Genomic DNA, 23,601 nt, shown 5'->3' with positions numbered 1-23,601 from the left:
CCAAGATTTGTGACTAATGACCCTGCCCTGACGAAATTGCCTTAAAGAGGTGTTGGCAATGAAACATGTCGGCTGAGAAAGAGAGTGGTCTGAATGAGTGCACAAGGAAAGAATAAAATTGGTAACTGCGCGACTTATTTCAGTTTTATTTTCACTGGGTCTTGCCTGTGTGGTAGTCGTGAAGCACACATTACCGTGGTATTATAATTTTTGGCACTAATTTTGGGACACTATATATATTTTTTTCAAGCAAAATGGCTACCGATGATGAAAAAAAGTGAGCATTGCTGTTGAATACCAATCAGCAAGCTCGACTGGTGGTGCACACGTGAGGTGCCATTTTGCCTTTTCACAATTTTTTGTAAAATCAACACACCAATAGGTGTGTTTAGTGTTAGATACACTATTTAAGTTGTTTCCATATATAATTATATATGGAATGTGTGACTGTCATTTGCTAAAAAACACTGTCTTATACACCTTAGGCAAATAAAGTGGAAGGACACTACCTCTTTAGAAAGTGAGGAGTGATAGGTGAAGAAAAGTGATGAATACTTCCGCCTCAACTTATATGAATAGAGAGCCTTGGATGAGCAGGTCTTTGTTTGTATGATATAAATTGAAAGGAGGGCGACCTGTTCACATTTCCCTCTACAGATCCTTATTGTTAGAGTATTTGGAACGGCAGATCAGCCGTGAGAGCAATTACATTTTGTTTAATTGGCCATTTGGGTTACTATCTCCTCATTGTACTAATTGAGTATACATCACAAAATAAAAGAGAGGGCTCCAATTCAACCAAAGGGATAGAACGCCAATAGTAAACGCTATAAACAATGATCCCTTTGGGTTCTGTATTTTATGCACACACCACACACGTACTGCCTCCAATCCTACCTCACTTAATCAGCACCAATTAGAAACCCAGAACATAATATAAGAAAATCATAAATATTTATTTTATCACTATATGTTAAAAACTCTGATATTCTAAAAAAGCTTTTATCTTTAGAGATATTTTCTCAAAGCACCATATAAAAACACTCTAAAACATAGAATTTCACAAAGAAGGGAGAGCTTAGCAATATGTTCTCTAAACATCAAAACAACAACCTGGTACACATTAAAAGTATTTAAAAACAAAGCTGTGTAGATACTCTTGCATCACATTCAATGTATACATAGGGATTCTTTTCTTTTCTCCCCACCAGATGTTATTTCTGAAAAAACCCAATGCTGATCCAGCAGAACCATCCAACCTTCGGACGATCTCTCTTCTCCCTGTTTTTTTCTTAAATATTAGAAAAACATGTGAACCAACAGCTAGTTCAATTTGTTGAAGCCAACGAGATTCTACACGGATCCCAATCTGGTTTTAGAGCCAAGCACTCGACAGAAACTACTCTTCTGCGTGTTACTGAAACTATCCGTCGATTAGTTGATAAAGGAGAAACGGCTGCACTTATTTTGTTGGACTTAAGTGCCGTCTTTGATACAGTGCCTCACTATACTCTCTGTAAAGTTTTACAATCACGTGGCATTGCTGGCCTGGCGCTGGAGTAGATTGAGAACTTTCTTACTGGAAGAAGCTTCCAGGTATTTTCCACCTCAGCCTGTTCCAAGATCTATGAATCTTCTTTTGGTGTACCACAGGGCTCAATACTGAGCCCTGTATTATTCAATCTTTATGTCAGCCCATTGGCCAACATAGCGGAAGAAGCTGGGTTGTCTATCTTTTCGTACGCGGACGACACCCAACTTCTCTTCTCCCTATCTTCCAATAAGACCTCTAAAACCTCCTCTTTACAGACTGGGCTACTGAAAATAGCTAATTGGATGCATAAAAATTGGCTAAAATCAAATAGCAGAAAAACAGAAGTCTTGATAATTGGAAAAGATAAAGACCTTTGGGGCCGATGCCATAGGCACCCAGAAATGGGTCCAGTCCCCAGCCTGTTCAATCTGCCCGTAATCTGAGTGTAATGATTGACGACCAACTTTCCATAAGGCAACAGGCTACTAAAACTGCTTCTATATGCTTTGTCATTTTAAGATGGCTCAATAAGATATTATGGATGCTGCCAAGTACGACCCAGAGAACAGTAATCCAAGCACTGATAGTCTCGAGACTGGACTATGGCAATATCCTGTTCCTAGGTGCTAACAAAGCAAAAATACGGAAATTACAGACTGTACAGAACGCCAACAGCGAGACTGCTCTGTCACATCCCGAAAACATCCACCTCAGGCGCCCTCCGAGACCTCCATTGGCTGAGAATTGAAAATCGAACTAAATTTAAAGCCCTGTGCTTTATGCATACAATTAAACTTGGTATAGCTCCTCACTACCTAGGTTCTATAGTCCAGCCCTATCTCCCTACACGTCCGCTCAGATCTTCTTCTCAGGCCAAATATTCGGTCCCAAGATTCAAATCTGTCCGTATAGGGGGCTGCTCCTTCTCTTACCTGGCACCTGAACTGTGGAACACCCTCCCTATTTCTCTTCATCATGAATTGAACCACTCCAGTTTCCGTAAAAGCCTTAAGACCTGGCTATTTAACCAGTAAATCCGACTCCTGATGGTTGTGTCCTTGACGCCGGGAAACCTCCGGGTAGCTGCGCACCCTATAAATTGAATTTAATAATTATGATAATATTTCCAATGTTCTAGTTGAACCATCTATATTCAGACCAGGTGTTGTTACTAATATTTTCTTAAACACAGAAGCGACGCGTTTCGGTGGTATCTGATATTTCCCCACCTTCTTCAGGCTACCAAAAATTTTATACAAATCTCCCCAGGAATGATCTAAAAAGTAACAATATAGAAAAGACAAATTGATATATCAAACTATTTTTTTCACACATATTCATAGCCTAACATGATGTCCAATGACATAGACTGTTTACAAAGCATTTCATGTATAAAAACAAATAGAATTACATTTAAATTTTCTTTATATTTAAAAAAAGACTATGGGTTTCCACATTACATTCTTTGTTCTAAGAACGGTGCTGTTCATACTTCTTTATTCTCCACACTCACTCGCATTCTGCCTCCACTTTCATACATTATCCATACATTAGCTGTAAATTGAAAGCAAATACCCACCCTTTCATAGGTTAGTAGGAGGAGGATTCAATTTCTCCCTGTAGATGAAACCGGATGTCTGTATTAAGATCATCCACACTCGGACCCTCGACAAAGGGGCCCAAACCGACCTCCCTGAAATGACATAGGAAGGAGTGTCAAAACACGAGAGAAAGTCTATTAGAATATTTTGTACAGGGCTTGTGTGCTCGGTATTGTTAACTTCTAAATGTAATATTCTAATGCTAGGCAGCCCCACCTCATTTTCTAAAAAGTATAATATACATCATGTCGATCTCTAATAAGGGCTATCAAATGTCCCAGCAGCAAGGAAAAAATATGTTAGAACGATTATACCTAATGCCTGTATATTCTTGTTTTCTGTCTGTTGGAGAGTAAAACCAATGCACGATAGGACAGAAACCAGGGACCACTGTCTTCTTGGTTATACTAAAAGCAAAAAACATGAAAGAATTGTTTTAATATTCAATTCTATTGCCCAAATGTATTTCCAATAGTCGCACTCTTTAAATAGCTTGAGATACCTGTTTCTTAAGTCCAAATTGTAGAAACCACAGGAGCTATGGTAGCCTACCGTCAGAGATAATTAGAGTGATCAGGTGGTCAAACTTTCACCTGTATTTAAAAAATATATACAATTGCATAAGACCCCTGCCACGTGCCTAACCTTATTATCAAAACGTATACAATGCAAGCTCCTCAATATTTAGGTTGCACATTACTTCCCCAGGCACATTCACATCAGCGTCTTATGATGCATAACTATAGTGCCGCTAAAATCTCACATGTCGGTTTATTCTCCCAAACCCATAAGTGCAACTGTCTCACATCAAGGGTTTTCCAAAAGCGCCCATTATACGCCAAACGGGTCGCATCAACACTTTATGAACGGAGGTTCAGAGGTCTAACTGCCTCCTGCCTTATTAAATATGACCTGAAGCTACTCAAATGAACAACATTTACAAGACTTTATGTGAGGGGTTGAGCAGTGAAAAGGGAACAGGATGATTAATAATTTGACTGTAATGACATGTTTCTAATCCTAAGGGAAAAACTTCTATGTTTACTTGGCTATAGGAAAAGGCCACATATAAACATAAAAATAAAACTTAACCAATAAAAATTGGCAACAACAGGCAAATTTGCTAACTCAAATTGCCTTGATAGACGATTTGGATGGATATTGGTATATGTCACGGCAAACCGATTTTGTTTGCAGGTCATATTTAATAAGGTATGATTATCAGATCTGTTAGTTCTATTGATGTTTGTGAGGGCTGGCCCCCTCTATTTTATGCATTGTCAATATAGTAAGAGCATGTCGCTGGTTTTCTGCAGTATAAACATGAAACTCCAAGCAGAAATAGGAAGACGGCAAGTATTTGCGATAGCAAGTTTTTTTTAATGCTAATCAAGAAATAGGAAGACAGCAAGCATTTGTGTTAGTACGTTTTTTTTTAAATATTAATTAAGAAACGCAACGTAGAAAAGTCTTTCACCCATTACATAAATGTGTAACATTTATCCGGTGCCGATTGTTTGGGGGGAAAAAACGTTCTAAGATGGCGGTATCTGGATATCTGACTAAGTCCGCTTTCCATTGTGAGTTACATAGCAGGCGTAAGCACGCAAGGGGTGGATTTAAAAGCCGAGTGGTTGTGTTACCAGCCTTTTAACATCCGTGTTTGAAAGAAATAAGGAGCAGGCCAGGAGACGCGAGAGTGCCGGTAAGCGCTGATAGGGTTGATAAGGGGATCCGAGGGTTCAGAGCTAATAGATTTTAGCTGACATTCATTCGTTATTATTACCGGTGAGGAGGCAGTTAGACCTCTGAACCCCCGTTCATAAAGTGTTGATGCGACCCGTTTGGCGTATAATGGTCGCTTTTGGAAAACCCTTGATGCGAGACAGTTGCACTTATGGGTTTGGGAGAATAAACCGACATGTGAGATTTTAGCAGCGCTATAGTTATGCATCATAAGACGCTGATGTGAATGTGTTTGGGGAAGTAATGTGCAACCTAAATAACGGGGGGCTTGCATTGTATAAGTTTTGATAATAAGGTTAGGCATGTGGCAGGTGTCATATGCAATTGTACATATTTTTTAAATACAGGTGAAAGTTTGACCACCCAATCTCTCTAAATATTTCTGACGGTGTGGCTATCATAGCTCCTGTGGTTTCTACAATTTGGACTTAAGAAACAGGTATCTCAAGATATTTAAAGAGTGGGACTATTGGAAATACATTTGGGCATTAGAATTGAATATTAAAACAATGCTTTAATGTGTTTTGCTTTTAGTATAACCAAGGAGACAGTGGTCCCTGGTTTATGTCCTATCGTGCATTGGTTTTACTCTCCAACAGACAGAAACCAAGAATATGCAGGCATAAGGTATAATCGTTCTAACATATTTTTTCCTTGCTGCTGGGACATTTGATAGCCCTTATTAGAGATCGACATGATGTATATTATACTTTTTAGAAAATGAGGTGGGGCTGCCCAGCATTAGAATATTACATTTAGAAGTTAACAATACAGAGCACACAAGCCCTGTACAAAATATTCTAATAGACTTTCTCTCGTGTTTTGACACTCCTTCATATGTTATTTCAGGGAGGTCGGTTCGGGCCCCTTTGTCGAGTGTCAGAGTGTGGATGATCTTAATACAGACATCCGGTTTTATCTACAGGGAGAGATTGAATCCTCCTCCTACTCACCTATGAATGGGTGGGTATTTGCTGTCAATTTACAGCTAATGTATGGATAATGTATGAAAGTGGAGGCAGAATGTGAGGGAGTGTGGAGGATCAAGAAGTATGAACAACACCGTTCTTAGAACAAAGAGTCTAATGTAGAAACCCATGGTCTTTTTTTAAATATAAAGGAAATTTAAATTTAATTCTATTTGTTTTTATACATGAAATACTTTTTAAACAGTCTATGCCATTGGACATCATGTTATGCTATGAATATTTGTGGATGAAAAGATTAGTTTAATATATCAATTTGTCTTTTCTATATTGTTACTTTTTAGATCATTCCTGGGGAGATTTGTATACAATTTTTGGCAGCCTGAAGAAGGTGGGGAATTATCAGATACCACCGAAACACGTCGCTTCTATGTTTAAGAAAATATTAGTAACAACACCTGGTCTGAATATAGATGGTTCAACTAGAAAATTGGAAATAACATCTGGTCGGGAGAAAAGAAAAGAATCCCTATGTATACATTGAATGTGATGCAGGAGTATCTACGCTGCTTTGTTTTTTAAATACTTTCAATGTGTACCAGGTAGTTGTTTTGATGTTTAGAGAACATATTGCTAAGCTCTCCCTTATTTGTGAAATTCTGTTTTTAGAGTGTTTTTATATTGTGCTTTGAGCTAATATTTCTAAAGATAAAGCTTTTTTAGAATATCAGAGTTTTTAACATATAGTGATAAAATAAAGATTAATGATTTTCTGGGTTTCTAATTGGTGCTGGTTAAGTGAGTTATGATTGGAGGCAGTATGCGTGTGGTGTGTGCATAAAAAACAGAGCCCAAAGGAATCATTGTTTATAGCGTTTACTAATTGAGTATACATCATTGTGTGGGCATTTCTTGAGTGATGGATAAGAATTGCCTAGCCTTCATTGATGACCAAATTGCAGCTATTTTATCAGTATCTTCGCTATTTCCAGATGCCCCTCTATTAAGTGTAACATCAGCTAGGGATGAATGGGAGAAGCTAAGTAATATCAAAAAGAGGCAAGTAAGGATAGCCCTTCATGGGGCATTAATGACCGAGTATTTAAGAGCAGGAGCAGCCCCAGCTAATCTGTTGGTACGGATTGAACCGAGAATTTTCTTAGAAGACAAGAAATTCAGAATTGATTGGAGCTATATAGCAAATAAATGTACCTGTGACTGGTTAATCCTAATTATTAATTTGGCAAAAAGATTAAGTGAGGAGCTGTTGAAAGACATTTTGGAGTTGGAGGAGAACATTAAGAGAGATACCACCCTCACGGACACCAAAGAACATCCACTAAGGATCCAAGAGGACCTTGGTGAATATAGGAATTACATGGTTAACCAGAAAATAAAAGGATTAAAACATAATTTAGAACGTTATACACATGAATGGGCTTTCCCCTACGTAGAAGATAAGTATTATCTACCTGGCCAGGGACAACGGTAGTTTACGGGCCAGGCGAGGGGTGGAAGACAACAGAGGAATAGACGTACCCCCCAGAATTGGGCATTTGATAATACTTCAAGCAAAGAGGAGGAAGGGCCGCAGATTCCCAATCCAAATAGAGCTAGGTTCAACCAGCAGGAGATAACCAACGAAGATATGGGAGCATTACTTGGCTCTTTTTAAGAGCAGAACCAAAGGGAGGAAGAGGTGGGGGCCAGATAGGCAGAAGTCGAAGACGGGGCAACCAGAATCAAACAGGGCAAACATATTCCCCCAGAATAACACACAGTCAGGGAAGGAACCAATCATGAATGATAAAGTGGTTAATCTATCTGACCACACCCTCACGGCTAATGAAGTTAAAGTTTTGAATAAAGGATTAGGGTTTGTCCCGACACCCACTCATGATATGTTCAAATGTAGGCTTGAATTCCAAGAGACCATGAGGAAAATAAAACTAAAAAGGTTTTGCAAAAAAGCCGCAGGAACCCCCTGCTCTCTTTTGTACGACCCTAAGAAAACCTTCTCAGTTCTGTCCTCTAATACCATGATGGGCCCTGAAGTGGTGGTGTTTGAAAACAAGGTGTTGGAGGACGTCACAATATTGGAACAAAAGAATAAACATTAGGGATTTAATAACATGAGCCAGGAGGATTGGAGCGCAGTTAACTGTTTACATAACAACCACTTGCTTACAATAAAATCAGCTGACAAGGGCGGAGCAGTGGTAGTTATGAATACTGCGGATTATGATGCAAAGGTCTTGAGATTGCTGGGGGCACGGAATAATTACCAACCACTTATGCGTGACCCAGTCAATGAACTCCAAGACATGATCAAATACATGGTAGGAACTGCTAAAGAAAAAAGATGGATTACAGGAAAAGAAGCCGATTTACGGATTAACAATAAGCCAAGAACTCCGGCATTCTATATCCTGCCCAAAATTCATAAACCCAAGCCTCCCCCCAGGTAGACCAATTGTCTCGGGGATAGGGTCGGTTTTAGAGCCGCTATCCCAGTTTTCTGATTTTTTTCCTTAGGAAATCAGTGGTGAACCAGCGATCCTTTGTCCAGGACACCACTGATGTTTTAAATGTACTAGAGGACACTCATTTTGACTCGGCTTGTGACTTCTTGGTAACAATTGACATAGTCACTGTACACCTGCATACCTCAAGACGCTGCGCTGGTGGCAGCAGCGCATGCCTTGAGGTAACAGGAGTGGTTCTATGATACACCACAGTCCTTCGTACTACAATGTATCGAGGTGGCACTTACCGTAACTATTTTTGCTATAAAGACGCCCTATATTTACAAACTACGGGTACATCAATGGGCGCGACTATGGCGCCTAGTCTGGCCTGCATTTATGTAGGCCAGTTTGAGGAAAATTGTATTTACCATCAGTCTAATCCCTTCTAGAGGAATATTCGCCTCTGGAAGAGGCATATAGACAACGTGCTATGTATTTGGTCCGGTGGAGAGGAATCTCTTTTGGAGTTTCTGAACTGGTTGAATGGCCTGGATACCAGTTTATGCTTCACGTGGACTTATAGTAGTCAGGGAATTGTGTTACTTGATCTGGATATCTAGGTGGAGAATAACACACTATGCACAGGGGTACCCCAGAAGTTGACTGACAAAAATTCCTTGTTACACTATCAATCATGCCATCCGAAAGCACTGCGTGATAATTTGCCAGTAGGGCAGTTCCTGCGGTACATCAGGAATTGCTCTACGATGGCATCATTCTTGGAACAATCAGAGGGACTGTGTGAAAATTTAGACAGAGAAACTATCCACACAGAATTGTGAACCAGGCAAGTAAAAGAGCGCTCAATACTCCCGCAGTGCCCTACTAGAGAAAAATGTAAGGACCAAGGATGATTGTTTGCCAGTCGTAATGACATTTGACCCCTTGGCCACCCAGATTAGACAGTCTATAAGGAAACATTGGGCTTTATTATCGACAGCTGAATTTAAAATGCCCCCTCCCAGGTTTGCCTTTAAAAGATCAAGCAATTTGAAGGATAAATTGGTACATTCCGTTCGAAATCTCTACAAAAAGAGACCACCATTCCTCCTGGGCATTACCCCTGTGGTACATTTTCATTATGTAAGTTGACAAGAAAGACTTTAGATGTGGTTCTTAATTCTGGAAAGGTTTGGCATTTGACCCAATTTAGTAATTGTAACACGATGAACGTTGCGTATAGACTGACATGTGAATGCGGATTGCAATATATTGGTCTTACCACACGCAAGATTAAAGTAAGAGTGCACGAAAATTTGAGCACTATTAAAGAGGGCAAACTTTCCACCAAACTAGTACAACACTGCAAAGAATGTAAACACTCCTTCACGTAGGTAGTGCTAGAAAAAGTAACTGGGGACCCCTACAGTATAGAAAGGGTACTGGCAACCAAAAAGGCAAGTTGGATTTTCCAAGAAAAATTTGATCATATCGGACTGAATTGTTTAATTGAATGGAATAAAGTGAGAAATTAATACAGTGTGTACTATCCATTCATATAAACCCGTTTTTGTTGGTGCCCGTGAGGTGGATACCTCTTTTTGAGATCATATTGATGGGAAGCTGAATGACTTGATGTTAGAATGCAGTAACATAGTGGAATAATAAAGTTGATTGAGAAACCATCCCAGTCCAAGATGGCCGCTATGTAAACTATGTAAACTATGTAAACTACTGGTGTAAAGGAGCCTGAAGGGGTCTAAATAAATTGGGGCTCCGTTTGTGAGTGTTTATCCTTGAGAATGTGGGGTGGCACAGTTAGGATTGGAGGGCACCATTAGAACATAATTCTAATAATGACCATTGTAAAGAGTGGGTGAATTTTGAAATTACTGAAAATGGTGGTGTCACCGATGCGGAGTGGTGACATTTAAAGAATTAAAGAGAATAGAAAAATTAAAGAGCAAAAAACTTTCTCTAGGTACGCTATTGCGGTAGTCACTGAAGGGGCTATTGAAGTTTAAGATGGCCGCCGCTGATATGAGGAAAGTCACATGGTTTAAACAAGGCGGCATGAGACGTAGTGGGCATTGTGCTTTTAAGCCATTAGCGTTGGCTTGCCGATACCAAGGGATGAGGAAACGCGCCGTATCAATGAAGGAGGTAAGGTAGTCGGGTCTGATTTTGAAGCATAGAGAGAAGTACCGACACGTAGTGCTTTGCAGAATTTTTGTAAAGGTGAGACAAAGATCTAGTAATTAAACCCCGTGGCTCACATTAAGGAAGGCACGAAGGCTGCTGGCGGTGCGGGTGAGACATAAAGCGTAACAGTAATACGAGAAGGTGGGTGTGTAAGCCCCTAGTGATTTTAATGGTGACACCGAGATGGGATATCTGCTGATAGATATAAATGAAGATGCAGAGATAGCTATGATAAAGATGCGATACTGGCAACCATCTGTGTTCTTTGTATTTAGAAATTACACTACAGTTGAGGCTACGCCTATGAAAAGAGGAACTTACTCCTAGAGTTCTTCTAGTGCCACAAGTGGAGAGCTTGTACGATAGACTCGGGCTCCCACATGGTAATGATAACCAATGAAATGACCAATATTGTAACCTGACCAATGTGTATTTTTTGCATTTGACAGTCATTTTTAAAAAAAAACAGCACCAGTGTCCAAGATTTGTAACTAATGACCCTGCAATGATGAAATTGCCTTAAAGAAGTGTTGGCAATGAAACATGTCAGCTGAGAAAGAGAGTGGTCTGTATAAATGCAGCTGGTTTCAAATTTCTGAATGAGTGCACAAGGAAAGAATAAAATTGGTAACTGTGCGACTTATTTCAGTTTTATTTTCACTGGGTCTTGTCTGTGTGGTAGTCGTGAAGCACACATCACCATGGTATTATAATTTTTGGCACTAATTTTGGGACACTATATATATTTTTTTCAAGCAAAATGGTTACCGATGATGAAAAAAAGTGAGCATAGCTGGTGATTACCAATCAGCAAGCCCGACTGGTGGTGGGCACGTGAAGTGCCATTTTGCCTTTTCATAATTTTTTGTAAAATCAACACACCTATAGGTGTGTTTAGTGTTAGATACACTAATATGTTTTTTCCATATATAATTATATATGGAATGTGTGACTGTCATTTGCTAAAAAACACTTAGGCAAATAAAGTGGAAGGACACTACCTCTTTAGAAAGTGAGGAGTGATAGGTGAAGAAAGGTGATGAATACTTCCACCTCCACTTTTATGAATTGAGAGCCTTCGATGAGCAGGTCTTTGTGTGTATGATATCAATTAAGAGGAGGGCGACCTGTTCACATTTCCCTCTACAGCTCCTTATTGTTAGAGCACCTACTTTGATGCCTTTTGATCCCCTGGGCCGCTATGTATAAATGGTAAAGTCCTAAATGTTTACAATATCTACTGCTCTTTCCAATGGGTTCTGGAAGGGAAGAAACTCGATATTGTCAGTGAATTTAAATACTTGGGCATAATTTTGGACACTAAAGGCACGTTCCTCCCGCATAAAGCATCTATAAAAGGCAAAGGAACCCTGCTGGCAGTTGCACTAAAAAACATTAAGCAAAAAATAAGTGACCCAAGTTTTACCCCCTTGTTACAGGTAATCCGCAAAAATCTCCTCCCAGCCATCACCTATGGAAGCGAGTGCCTCAGAGGGAGAGACGCTGATACCCTAGACAGGACAGTAACAAAGGCAATGAGAATCTTTTTTAACCTACCAGGCTATACATCACCAGCTCAAATCAGGTTAGAGTTCGGCCTTTCAAAACAACAAATCGCACGAAAGGGAACCTACCTAAAATGCTGGCATAAAATCAAAGGAGCAGTACCAGGCTCACTAAATGAATTATTATGGAATGAACTTAATCGAAAAAAAGACTGTGCAGCTCTGATTTATTTAAAAGAGTCCTTGGCCAGCTTGGCCTTAGAAGCTCACTGGGACACAACAGGGGTCCATAAAACCTTTAAGGAACTTGTCAACAAAACAGTAAAAATCATATCCAATCTCGAAGACAAAGCCTCACTGTCTGAAAGAGCACATACATGGTTCGTCATCCAGAGCTACAAAAACTGCTCCTCACAAACCTATCTAGGGACTGGATTTACCAGGACCAAAAAAGGAAAATTTCTGAACTTCAGGATGGGCGTTCTACCAATACTGCCACAGTTACCACCTTGGAAACGGCCACAGTCTAAAACATCATGCAGACTGTGTACCGAGGCTAAGGAAGATATTCTGCACATTTTCTGCACATGCAGATGCTTAGAAAGGGAAAGAAGATCCATACTAAAACCTGCCTTGAACAGACTACGCATTAGAACTTGCAGACAGGCAGTTAAGGCCTGCTTTGATGAAGAGGATATCCGGCTGTCCTGCTGTCTAGTTCGCTTCCTCGATGTGGTGGGAAATAAACTAAAGGCGGCAGAGAAGGAATATAACATTGAATCAAAGACAGCAACTTATAACCTCCTGTGTATTTTTACACATAGTTTAAAAGTAGTTTTAACTGAAAAGTGCTAACTGATTGTTTTAATATCTCAATTAAGTGCAAAGACCTTCGCCTATTGCAAATTTGAACTGGAACAAATTATGCACAAGTAAAAATAAACAAGGCAATCAGAGACTGTGATTATAGAAACTCTGATCTGGTACTAGAGACTTAATTCTATTAATCCGGAACAAAGAAACATGTACAGACTGCCTCAGCATCTCACATGAATGAAACAATGATGTGACCACACTGTCTGTTTTATTTAGCTATGCATACATTGCTTGCTCTATTTTATCATGCCGCTGTTTTTATGCAATGGTTTCTATTAACTAAGCATATAATAAATATTTACTTACTTTACTGCTCTTGGCCTTTTTCCATTCCTTAAACACTTGAATTGCTATCATCAGTGCAAGCTGTTTGAATCTATCTACAGCCTAACAGGATGAAATGTTCACAGCTGAAAAAATGAGTAAGAGAAAGGTCAACAGTATTAGATTTATTGGGTACCCCTTTCTTCAGGAATAAGGTTCTCAGGTTTTCCGAAGTGGGATTTGCGAGAAGTTTTAGCACGTTTGCACTTTCACTATCGTAACAGCTTTGAGTTTGCAGAGTACGTTTCTTCTTAGGAACCTCTCTCACTTTTGTTTTGTCATCAGAGGAGCGAGGAAAGGTAAAAGCTGCAGAGCAGGAGAGGAAGCTCAAAGAAGTGATGCAAGCAGCAGCCCAGCAAAAGTTGGAGGGCCAGCCGAAAAGCCACGAGGAACATGTCAAGCAGCTGACACAGAAGATGGAGGAGGATAGACTGAAAATGATGCAGGATAACGAGAGGGAAATAAGTCAAAAACTCAAGGTAAGTCTCAGACCAGCTTTATTATTTAACAGTTACCATTTTATTGTATAGTATGTAATATCTATATTTTATAAAAAATTAATGTGTATCAATCCCATTCGAGTGGAATGGCGGTGTTACTTGGGTCCCTAGTTCTCCACCATAAGTACCTCTATTAAATGCATAAATAACAGACTAACATTTGAGGACTGCTTCTTCTGAGACCATGTCCCTTCAATAGCACTTAACCCTCCTTGGATAAATGCATCCATCACGATTACAGTAGCGACCTGTGGTGGGAGTGCTGCCGGGCGCTGACGTGGGGTGGGGGGTAGTAATTGACAGATTATGGCCGGTTAGAGGTAAGTATGGTTGGGGAGTCAGCTTTCCTTCCAACATATTTCCTTCTGGTGTCATATTAGAAGTGACAGGAAAGAAGAAGAGAAAAGGGTCAGTTTGTATGTCCAGTACACCCTTTCTCAAGGCATTCCTTCAGCGGACTCACGCACATATGCACACTGTGTACAATACAAAGGCAGGAAACCATTGATGCTCGAAGAAAACAAATGTGTCTGGCAGAAGGCAAGAACGTCTCTCCGGAAAAGAAATTACTGATGAATAAATAAGTCTGTTTCTGAAGGATGCCCGTTTTAAGCTTTTGTGAAGAGACATATTGTAATGTTTATGGAGCCCTACATGCTGCAGGATCAAAGCGATGCCTTGAAAATAATCCATTGCCATCTATCATGGACTGGCTTTCAGAAGGATTGCATGACGAAAATATGACATGCAACAATATAGTCTCTAAAATATTAACATTCCTTAGGAATTATAGATTTAGCGGCCTATTTATGAGAGGGTTGCATCACTTTTGCACCACGCAGTGTGCTACATGCATGAAACAGACCTCTAAGGTATAGTTTTTTAAGCCACACAAAGCCACTTTGCATGGCTCTGAGTGACTTACAAAATCTTGGTGTAATGCAACGCAGTACAAATCACCGTGTTGCATTATTATGCCCTAATAAGGCATTCCATGGGTGGTGCATGCGTGTTTCCACGCCACTGCCACGTGTTTTGAAGCATTCCCACATGTACAGGAACTTGCAAACCTGGGGGTGCACCAAAATCTTACACCTTCCCAGGGAGGAGTAAGGAGGAAAAATATATCTATTTCTCCTCCTTTTTTTCTTTTTCTATACAGCACACATAGAAAGAGTAGACAAAGACAAAGACAAAGAGTTTTATTTGCATAATTAATTAAAATTGTTACAAAATTCTCCTAATAAAACAACAGTGCAAAATGTATTAAAAATACTAAAATTATTGTCTCTCAGCCGCTGTTTTGTTGGGGACTGATGCATGAAGATCTAAAAGTTAGGATGTCCCTAATAGTCCACCAACGGGTGGGCCTCCTGTTCAGTTAGTTCTAAGCGTTTTCTTTCTTCTGCCATAAATTTAACTCCGTGGCAAGCCAGAATTATGTAGGAGCCTCCGAGCCAGCTTGTAACTGCATGTCTGCAAGAACGGATGTTTAATGCGTTAAGAATGGGTTTCAATGTGAGTCGTCTCTGAATTATCAGGGCCGGACATATACAGAAAAGGTGGACGAGGGCTTCATTTTTGTACCCGCAGAGGCGACTTTCTTTCGTCTGGTGGGACTGTTTGCAGGATGGTGAGAGGTCCTTTGAGACGTGCATCCCCATCCGATAGGCTATAAAGGATTTTTTGAGATGGTCACTGAAGTGGGCTGCTAGATATGCTAGTGGTTTTGGAGTTGTAAACGAGTTCATAACAGTCCAGCCATGCCGACCTTTTGCCAATGACTCTTTATCCTCCAAAAAGGATTTACCTTTTGCTGCTGAGTTGGCTAGTTTGCTTAGACTTGCTTTGTCTGTCCCAGTTTTCCAGACTGATTCCAGCTCCAACTTTTCTACACAGAGTTCAAGATACTTTCCCCAGATGTTCGGGGTGTCAGATTCCCCCCCTTTTTTAATTTCCTCCCAGCATAGCCAGTCCAATGTATCAGGGTCTGCAGAGCGAAGTTTATTACAGAGTTTCACGAAGCCGCTCATGCTCCAGAACTTCTGATTTTGCAGACCAAATTCCAGCCTGACTTGTGAGGCAGAGGCGGATTTTGGCAGGTTGAAGACCGCTTTGTAGATTCTAATTTGTAGCTCGTTTAAGAGGTCGGCCTCCTTCCCACACCATGTAACTAGGCCATAGGATAAGGTGGGCATAATCTGCGCTGCCATTACTTTTAATAGATGGTTGTGATTAGGGCAATCCATTTTTTCTTTAAACGATTGGTGCGCAAAAATTAAAGTTTGTGCTTTTAATGCTGTTTTATGATCCTTGTAGTTTGCACCTTTCGATATTGTTATTCCCAAGTACTTGCAGTACTCTTGTTCTTTCACTGTTGTCCCTTGGGCCATCCATTTGTACTTTAACTTTTGCGGGTCTTCTAGGTGGACCACTTTAGTTTTTTCTTTGTTAATATTCCAGGCTTTCCCTTTCTAAGTACGATGTTAATTTTTTTGATGGCTCTTTGTAGTTCGATTGGTGTTTACTCAACAGTACAATATCGTCGGCGTATTGTAGATAGTGTATTGGGTTATTTGCCAAAGATGGAGGGTGGCTATCTGCTGATTCGATCGCGCTTGTGAGGTCAGAGAGGAAAAGATTAAAGAGGGTGGGGGCTAATACGCAGCTTTGTTTTAGGCCTTGGGGCGTTTAGATGTTCCTGGTTGTGTTGCCTCCATTTCCCAGTTTCACTCTTGCCCAGGTGTGGTGGTGTAGGGCTTTGATAGCTGTTAAGAATTGGTGTGGCAACCCCCAGCTCTCTAGTTTTCTCCACAAACGCTCTCTATTCACCCGATCGAAGGCAGACTTGATGTCTATAAAACAGGCATATAAGCGGGTGCCCTTTGCTACCACTGTGTCCGTTAGGATGGACAGGCAAGTGAGGTTTGTTATTGTTCCCATTCCTTGCCTGAATCCAGTTTGAAATTTTGGCATGATCTTTGTTTCTAATATCCAGGCTTGTAATTCCCTTAAAATGCAGGAGGCATAGAGTTTGGCCTCTACGTCGATTAAGGATATCAGTCTGAAATTTGTGGGGTTGCGGTGGTCGCCATGCTTAAATATGGGATGGATAATGCTGCCTTTCCAGGAGGCGGGTAACTCTGCTTGTTTGTATATTCGGTTGAACATGGGCATTAGGGTCTCTGACCACAAGTCCGGGTCATGCTTAAAAACCGCGTTTGGCAGCCCATTTGGTCCTGCTGCGCCCTCTAACTTTAATCTTAAAATTATCATCATAAGTTCATTTTTGGTGGTTAGGTCATCTGGCTCTGTGGCCCCTTCTGGAGTTTTTCCCACTCGGATTCCCCGTTTTCCTTGTACTTCACACCTTTTAGTTCAGCCGTGTTATCCTTGACTGCCCCTGAGCCGTTGACGTGGCCTGACACTGTGCTGCTGTATAGAGTTTGCACATGTCTGGTCCAGGTTTCTGCATAAACTCCGGCTTCTTGTTCGAGTTTTGCCCCTTGGTTAAGCTCATTTATGATGCCCCAGAAGTCCCGGCTGTTAGGGTGTTTGCCTGCAGTTAGAAGTTTGTTCCAGATGGTGTCTTTGTATAGATGCTTTGTGGCCCTCAGTGCCTTCCTGCAGATGCACCTGGCTTCTCTCAGATTGGATTTGTTTGCCACTGACCACGGGGGTTTTTTGTCTTGCGACGGCGCGGGCCTCCTTTGCGACCTTTCTTTTTTTTGCTCTTAGGTCCATATTGAACCAAGGCTCCTTCTTGTTATTGAGATTTCTGTGAATCCCTGGCCTTGCTTGAAACTTTTGCTGCAGGACCTGAATCATTTGCTCTCAGTTGGATACTCGGTCTTCCTCCTTTTGTGTTCTTAAGTTGTCCATATGGGCTTTAACTGCGTCCGTGATTTTTCCCAGCCCCTGTCCACGCCATTTTAGTTTCCTCAAGTTAAAGTTTGATGCGAGATGCAACAGGGAGGTCGTTATAGGTGCCGTGCTTGGTACAAAGTTGAGACTTATTATTTGAGGAAGGTGGTCACTTTCTACTCGATGTTCTTTAGCAAATGACTCGATACTGGGGATTACCTCGTCACTTACTATGGAGTAGTCAATTATTGAATGGATCCTGCCACTCAAATATGTGACGGCTGCCGGCATATCCCCCTTTGTGTTCCCATTCAAGATTGACAGTCCATATTCTTTTAGGCTGGATGCTAACTTTTTTCCACCGCCGTTTGCGTTCGTCTTCACCTTCGCCTTATTTTGGTCTATGAGGGCGTTGTTAAAATCCCCGGAGATAACCAGTGGGTATTGCGAGTAGGTCTTTTGCATAACATTAATAAGTGACAGCAAGGTCGCGTGTTTTTCTTTTTGTGACTTTCTGTCAGGATGGATATAAACATTGAATATCAATATCTTCCACGGTTCAATCCCCAGTGAGGGTGCTTCAGTGATTCTGGTCACTTGGGCCCACTTCAGGCCTACGTCTATCTCCTCAGATGCCCAGTTGTATTTATGGGTTACCTATGTTGATAATCCACCGCGGGGATGGCCATACTTGGATAGGCTTTCTGCATAAATTTGGTGTTCTTTAAACCCTGGAATCGAACTCGATTGTAGTTTCCATGACTCCTGGATCAAGATTATGTCCTGTCGAAGAAAAAAGGCTTGTGTTTCTTGATCTTGGGCCATTTCTCGAAAGCCGTGCACATTCCACGAGCAGATTGAAACTGTGGATTTCTTAGTTAGATTAGGCAGGATCATCTCGTTTCGCGGTGTGAAGAGGGAGTTTGGGTCTAGGTTAGGTAGCTTTATTGCTCAAGATGTTAGGTATCCAGGACCAATCCGTTCTGTCAGCGTGATGGAGGCCGATTGATTGTGCTTTGCGACTTGCGCTTAGCGGCTCTGGCGTGGAAGCCCGGGCGCCGCGTAGACAGGAGGTAAGTTGCCCTCTGCTCTCTTGCCCCTTGGTTTGATCACGTATGTTAAATTGTAGGGGATAGGGGTACCTCGGGCGCTTGTGTCGCGTTATAGATATTCCCCATGATTCAAACTGGGATCTTGCAAGGTATATCCTTTCTACCAGGTCCTTTGATGCCCAAGTTGTAACTGTGTCTTCTATAGCCGCATTATGCACGTTTTGTTGAAATTTGACGGAATAGAGGTCCTGGGTAGTAATTTCTTTTAAGGCCGATATTTCCTTAAACAATTTCAGCAGATTGCCTCTATTAAGAATATCCTGAGTCCCCCTTGTTGGATATTGGGGGATAAAGGTTAGTTTTGAGTCATACACCTCTGGATGTTTGCCTTTCTCCTTTGATGTTGAGCTTCCTTTGCAAAATGACAGGTTATGAGCTTGTGTATTGTCGCAAACTTGGAAGATAGTTTGTTGTTCTTTCTGTACTACCTTGGTTGAGGTTGCTGTTTTCTGAGTTGGGGCTATGTTCGTTATCTTCATTTGGGCCGTGCTTTGCTCCCTTCGCAGTAGTGAACATTTGCAATCCTTTTCCAGGACAGTAATTCGCATGGGGGTTGGCACGGATTTAAATTCAGGTGCTGCTACTGGACCTTTAGGTTCGTGTGCGTTTCTTTCAGGTGTTGTAATTAGTTGTTGCTCAATAGTGATTTTTGAGCCAGGGTTAGAACACTCTTTATGAGTGCATTTTAAACCCGAACTGTTTTTTGCCATGGCTGATGTCAGTTTGTGTTGCTCACTTTCTCCATATTCGGCCACTTGTGTTGGGTTCGTGTTTACTCTTCCCAGCTCTTGTACTTTTAATTTCTGGTTCGATCTTATGTCTATTTGACTATTGTCGCCTATGGGTGGTGATGGACTCGAGTTGGCTCCTGTCCTCAGGCCTTCGTCTCTTAATGTGTCTAATCCATTTAGTTTGAAGAATGGATCTGCAAGAATATCCTCACCCACTGGTGACCCATTCAGAAGTTTAGATTTGTCTTCAGAATGAATGTTGATTTTAAATATGGGGAAGATTTTGCCGGGATCTGCTTTTAGTTGCTTCTTGTACTTGAGCCTGGCCTTCCTTGCCCTTTTCCTTTGTCTCTTTGTTGGTTTGTCGTCAGTTAAGGATTGTTGGGTAAATTGAGTTTCTTCGATGTCTGAGGCTGTTTTACCCAGACCACATTCCTTTGGTGATTGTTCTTGGTCCATTCTTTGATTGCTTTTTAAAGGGCCATTAATCGGCTTTCTCTTAAGTATGGGTGGTTTCTCCGGGGTGGGCCTGGTTTCTAACGCCTGACTCTGACCTCGTGATTGTTTTACCTCCCCTAGGATATCCATCAGTATGGCAGGGAGGCTTGCTAGCTTTTCAATAATACTTCCACATCCACAGTTTTGTTGTTGATTACTCGAGCTGGGATTCGGCTCTAATTTCCCCTGAGTTGTTAAAAGCGATGATAGAGAGTCCAGTTTTGCTTTTATGCCCGAGATGTGCCCGGCCACTAATGTAATAAGGTCGATCTGGACTTCCATTTTATTAGATTGGTAGTTCAGCACCCTTATTGCTTGCTCTAGGGTGCTTAACAGGGATTGGGTCCATGACGTAGTGGGCTCGTCTTTTGGGATTTTTGCTCAGATCCTTGAGCTCTAAGAACGACGTGCTCCCTGATGAAATTGTAATTGGCCAGGCTGAGTGGAATGTAGTTGATTTGCCTGCATAATGATGCTATTGTTTGTGCTTACTTTTTGTTGGTCTCTTTTTTGCTCCGGGCCGCGGGGGGTTGAGACCAGCATACCCGGACTCAGTTGTCGATCATCAAAACCGTAATCTGCTCGAGGTGCTCTCCCTTGTGAGTCAATATACTTTGTAATTCTCTCAGTAAGTTCCTCAAGATGAGAATCATTTGGTAGGAAGAGGGCCTTTAACCATGAGTCCCCTTCTTGCCCAGATACGGTGGATGGGTTTTTGTGACTTGTGTTTCCCTCCTGAATGCCCTTATTTGCTGCTGCGTGGTCACTGGCTTCGTCTTGCTCCTCGATTGACGCGCTTTTACTCTGGCTCAACCTGTTATCCTTTGCGGGGCGACTTTCTGTGATGTTATTTACAGCTCTTACTCCCTTGATTTCGTATGTGACTACGGGAATGTTGGGATGGTGTACCTGGGCGGTTACCAACGCCAGTTTGCCTTGGACTGGGGGCCCCGAACACGATGGAAGGGATAGACATTCAAGTTTGGCGCTTGACATGTTCTGCCGGCTACTCGCCAGTGGAGAAAGAACGTTCGATGGCGCAATGGGGCCTGGTAGCTTGCTAGCCTCCTCCGTTGGTGCATAAATCGCCGCCATTGAGTCTTTAAGGTAAAAGAATTTTAAGAGTCCTGATTTCCGTCTGGGGACTGATGTTAACTCGGGGGTTGGTGCCGATACCAACCTCTCCCTAGGGTTTAGTTTGGGCCCTGTTTCTGGCGACGTTTTAGCTTCAACGGTTGTCTTTTTCGATTTTTTTTTTTTCTTTTTACTTTCCAAGGTTCGCGCATTTTCCCCGATCTCATTTCCCCGATAGGGGCCTCGCAATCCTTTTGACCCTGTCTAGGGGACTGGTCGTAAAGGCTTATAACTGTCTTCGGCGGGGACGAGCGCTGACTGGTGCAAGAGCTTGTCGGGGTCGACGTCGGCTGGGGTGTAAACAATGCGTGGATAGGCGGACGACCCGACTGGCTTGCGGGGGGAGGGAGAGGGGGTGCAGCCCGTCGTATAAGTGAAGCAACCCCAGCTTCGGGGGTTCTCTTACTTCAGGACCTCCCCCCACCTCCACTCACACTGAGCCTCTTACCGCTCTGGGTTGCCGTCGTCCACTGCTTACTCTGTAGTAATACTCAGCTCAGTGATATTCAGCTCTCGTGTGGTCCTGCGCTTCCCTGGCACTACCTCGGCTTAATTCCGTGGTTCCATGGCTCGGTTGTGAGCACCTTGTGCCAATGTGCCTGTGTAGAGGGTGCCCTTTTAGAGTATTTATCCGGGAGTATTGTTTTGTCTAGTGGCTCCTGCCTCGTTAAGACGCAGCGGATTCCGCGCTGGCTGTAATGGGATGAGCTCCCCAAGCTTCCACCACTTGTCTCTTCCGCTTGCCGCTCACCACCGCAACCCCTCTCCTCTATTGCGTTGGCATGTGGTATTCGGGGATGGCGTTGACGCAGAGTCCCGCTAGGCAGCTGCACACCCTGCCCAGCCTCACTGCAGCTCAGCTCAGCACAGCACCACAACAAGGCAGCCCCGCGCGGATTTGCCGTCTCTCCTGGGGCGCGCTTTATCTCCCTGGGTCTCTAGGTCCCGGCTCTATGGCTCCTTGTTGATCACTGCTTGCTGCTTGCTGCAGCCCACTCTGCCCGTCGGCCTGCCTACGCAATACAGCAGCAGCACCCGGGTCTGGGACAATGTTGGCGTGGAGGAGTGTTGAACAGATGGGCAGATGGGAGGTGTTGGAACTATGGAAAGGTGGGGGCGGGCGCCGTGCTCCTGTGATGCTCCTGTCCCCTCCTGCGGTGGCACCCCCCGCGGGTCCCGGCCGCAGTTGCGGCAGGTTACGGCGGGCTTTTTTTCCTCTTTTTTGCCTCTTTTTGGCCGCGGCACCAGGCGTCTGCCTTTCCTCGGCAGTGGAGCAACAGCTGCAGGCTGAAGGCTTAAGGCTGCGGTGGAGATGCGATGGCGGCAATTTTTCGTCAGCGGCCTCAGCCGCGGTACCCGGCACCCGGTGTCTGCCTTGTTTTGCCTTGGCAGCGGTGCAACAGGCTACGGGATGCGGGCTGAAATGTTTTTTTTGCGGCGGCCGGCTCTACGGGTCACGGCGTCTCCCCCAGCCTCCGTGATCCGCGATCCGCAGCTTCCGCAGTCACTGCTTGCCCCTCCTCAGGTGAGACCAAACAGGAAGTTTACGGGGACCTTAAAGCCACAAGTCTGTCAGGACAGGCGAGTACAGTCATAGAAAGAGTAATATGGCTCCCAGGATTATTTTTATGCAGACAGGTGTCCCTTCCTGCACAAAAACTTTCCTGAATGCAACTCAGGTGCGCTTGGAACATGGTGCAAGGGTGTCTGCATTGGCGATAGGCTGCAAAAAGTACACCAGTGCCGGGGAAAAGGCAGGAATGCACCCTATTGCCTTAAATATGGCGCATTTCTGCTCTTTCCAGTCACGCTGTGCTGCAAAGCAAGGTCATTTGCTGCACTGCACTGCATCACTAGTTTATAGATGAGCCCCTTACTACCGAACACCACATTATCTTGACGGTATTCAGCAAGTTAAAAAGTTGAAGTTGATGTTGTTCCAAGTCGATATTTTTGAGTCAATAATTTGGTACCACACCTTTTAAAAGAATATCATGAAGTATGTGTACATGGAAAATGTATTTTCTAATGCAAAGTGCTTTACTGAAGATTTCTCATCTGTAAGTATCTACTTGTGTCAGAATAGTCTCAGAACAATTTCAGCAAATAGTCTCTCAATTCCTAGGTTGCATTGTTCTGTTGACAGCTCCTGGTGCAAGAACTGTCTACGGCATGAAGCCACGTAAGCACCATCCTGCCTCTATACAGTCACTGATTATTTTGTCTGCGCTCTTCAGACACCAGATTCCGACCCTCCTTTCTCATCTTCCTAGACAGACACCACAGGGTTACAACGAAGGAGCAAAGGCTTTTTCGACGAGAGGACTTCAAGACTGCTAAGGCTGTTTGTAGCAAGATCTAAAAAATATTATTTATTTTTTTTGTTCTCATGTTACCACCGATTAGCACCAGTCAATACACCCTTTGTGGATGCCCAAGATCAGCTACAAATCAATCAGATTTACTGGGTTGAATCGAAGTTTGCATCGCCCTCCCAGTTACTGAATTAAAAGGGTGTAATCATTGGACAGAAAGGTCACCAACACTTTAACAATTCCCAGAACCTGAGCCTACTTTTAT

General features: G+C 42.6%; 1 protein-coding gene across 1 annotated transcript in view; it reads left to right on the top strand.

Annotated features, from left to right (window-relative positions):
- Positions 1–23,601, top strand: part of LOC144791796 (guanylate-binding protein 1-like) — a 1,313,208-nt gene that overhangs the window by 566,118 nt on the left and 723,489 nt on the right. The window contains exon 12 of the mRNA XM_078666563.1: positions 13,468–13,661. Within this exon, the coding sequence (XP_078522689.1) occupies positions 13,468–13,661 (194 nt within the window). The remainder of the gene's footprint in view (positions 1–13,467; positions 13,662–23,601) is intronic.

The sequence above is a fragment of the Lissotriton helveticus genome, chromosome 11, assembly GCF_964261635.1.
Source record: "Lissotriton helveticus chromosome 11, aLisHel1.1, whole genome shotgun sequence".
NCBI lineage: Eukaryota > Metazoa > Chordata > Amphibia > Caudata > Salamandridae > Lissotriton > Lissotriton helveticus.
The sequence above is the reverse complement of the archived record's forward strand: the minus strand, read 5'-3'. Positions and strand labels throughout refer to the sequence as shown.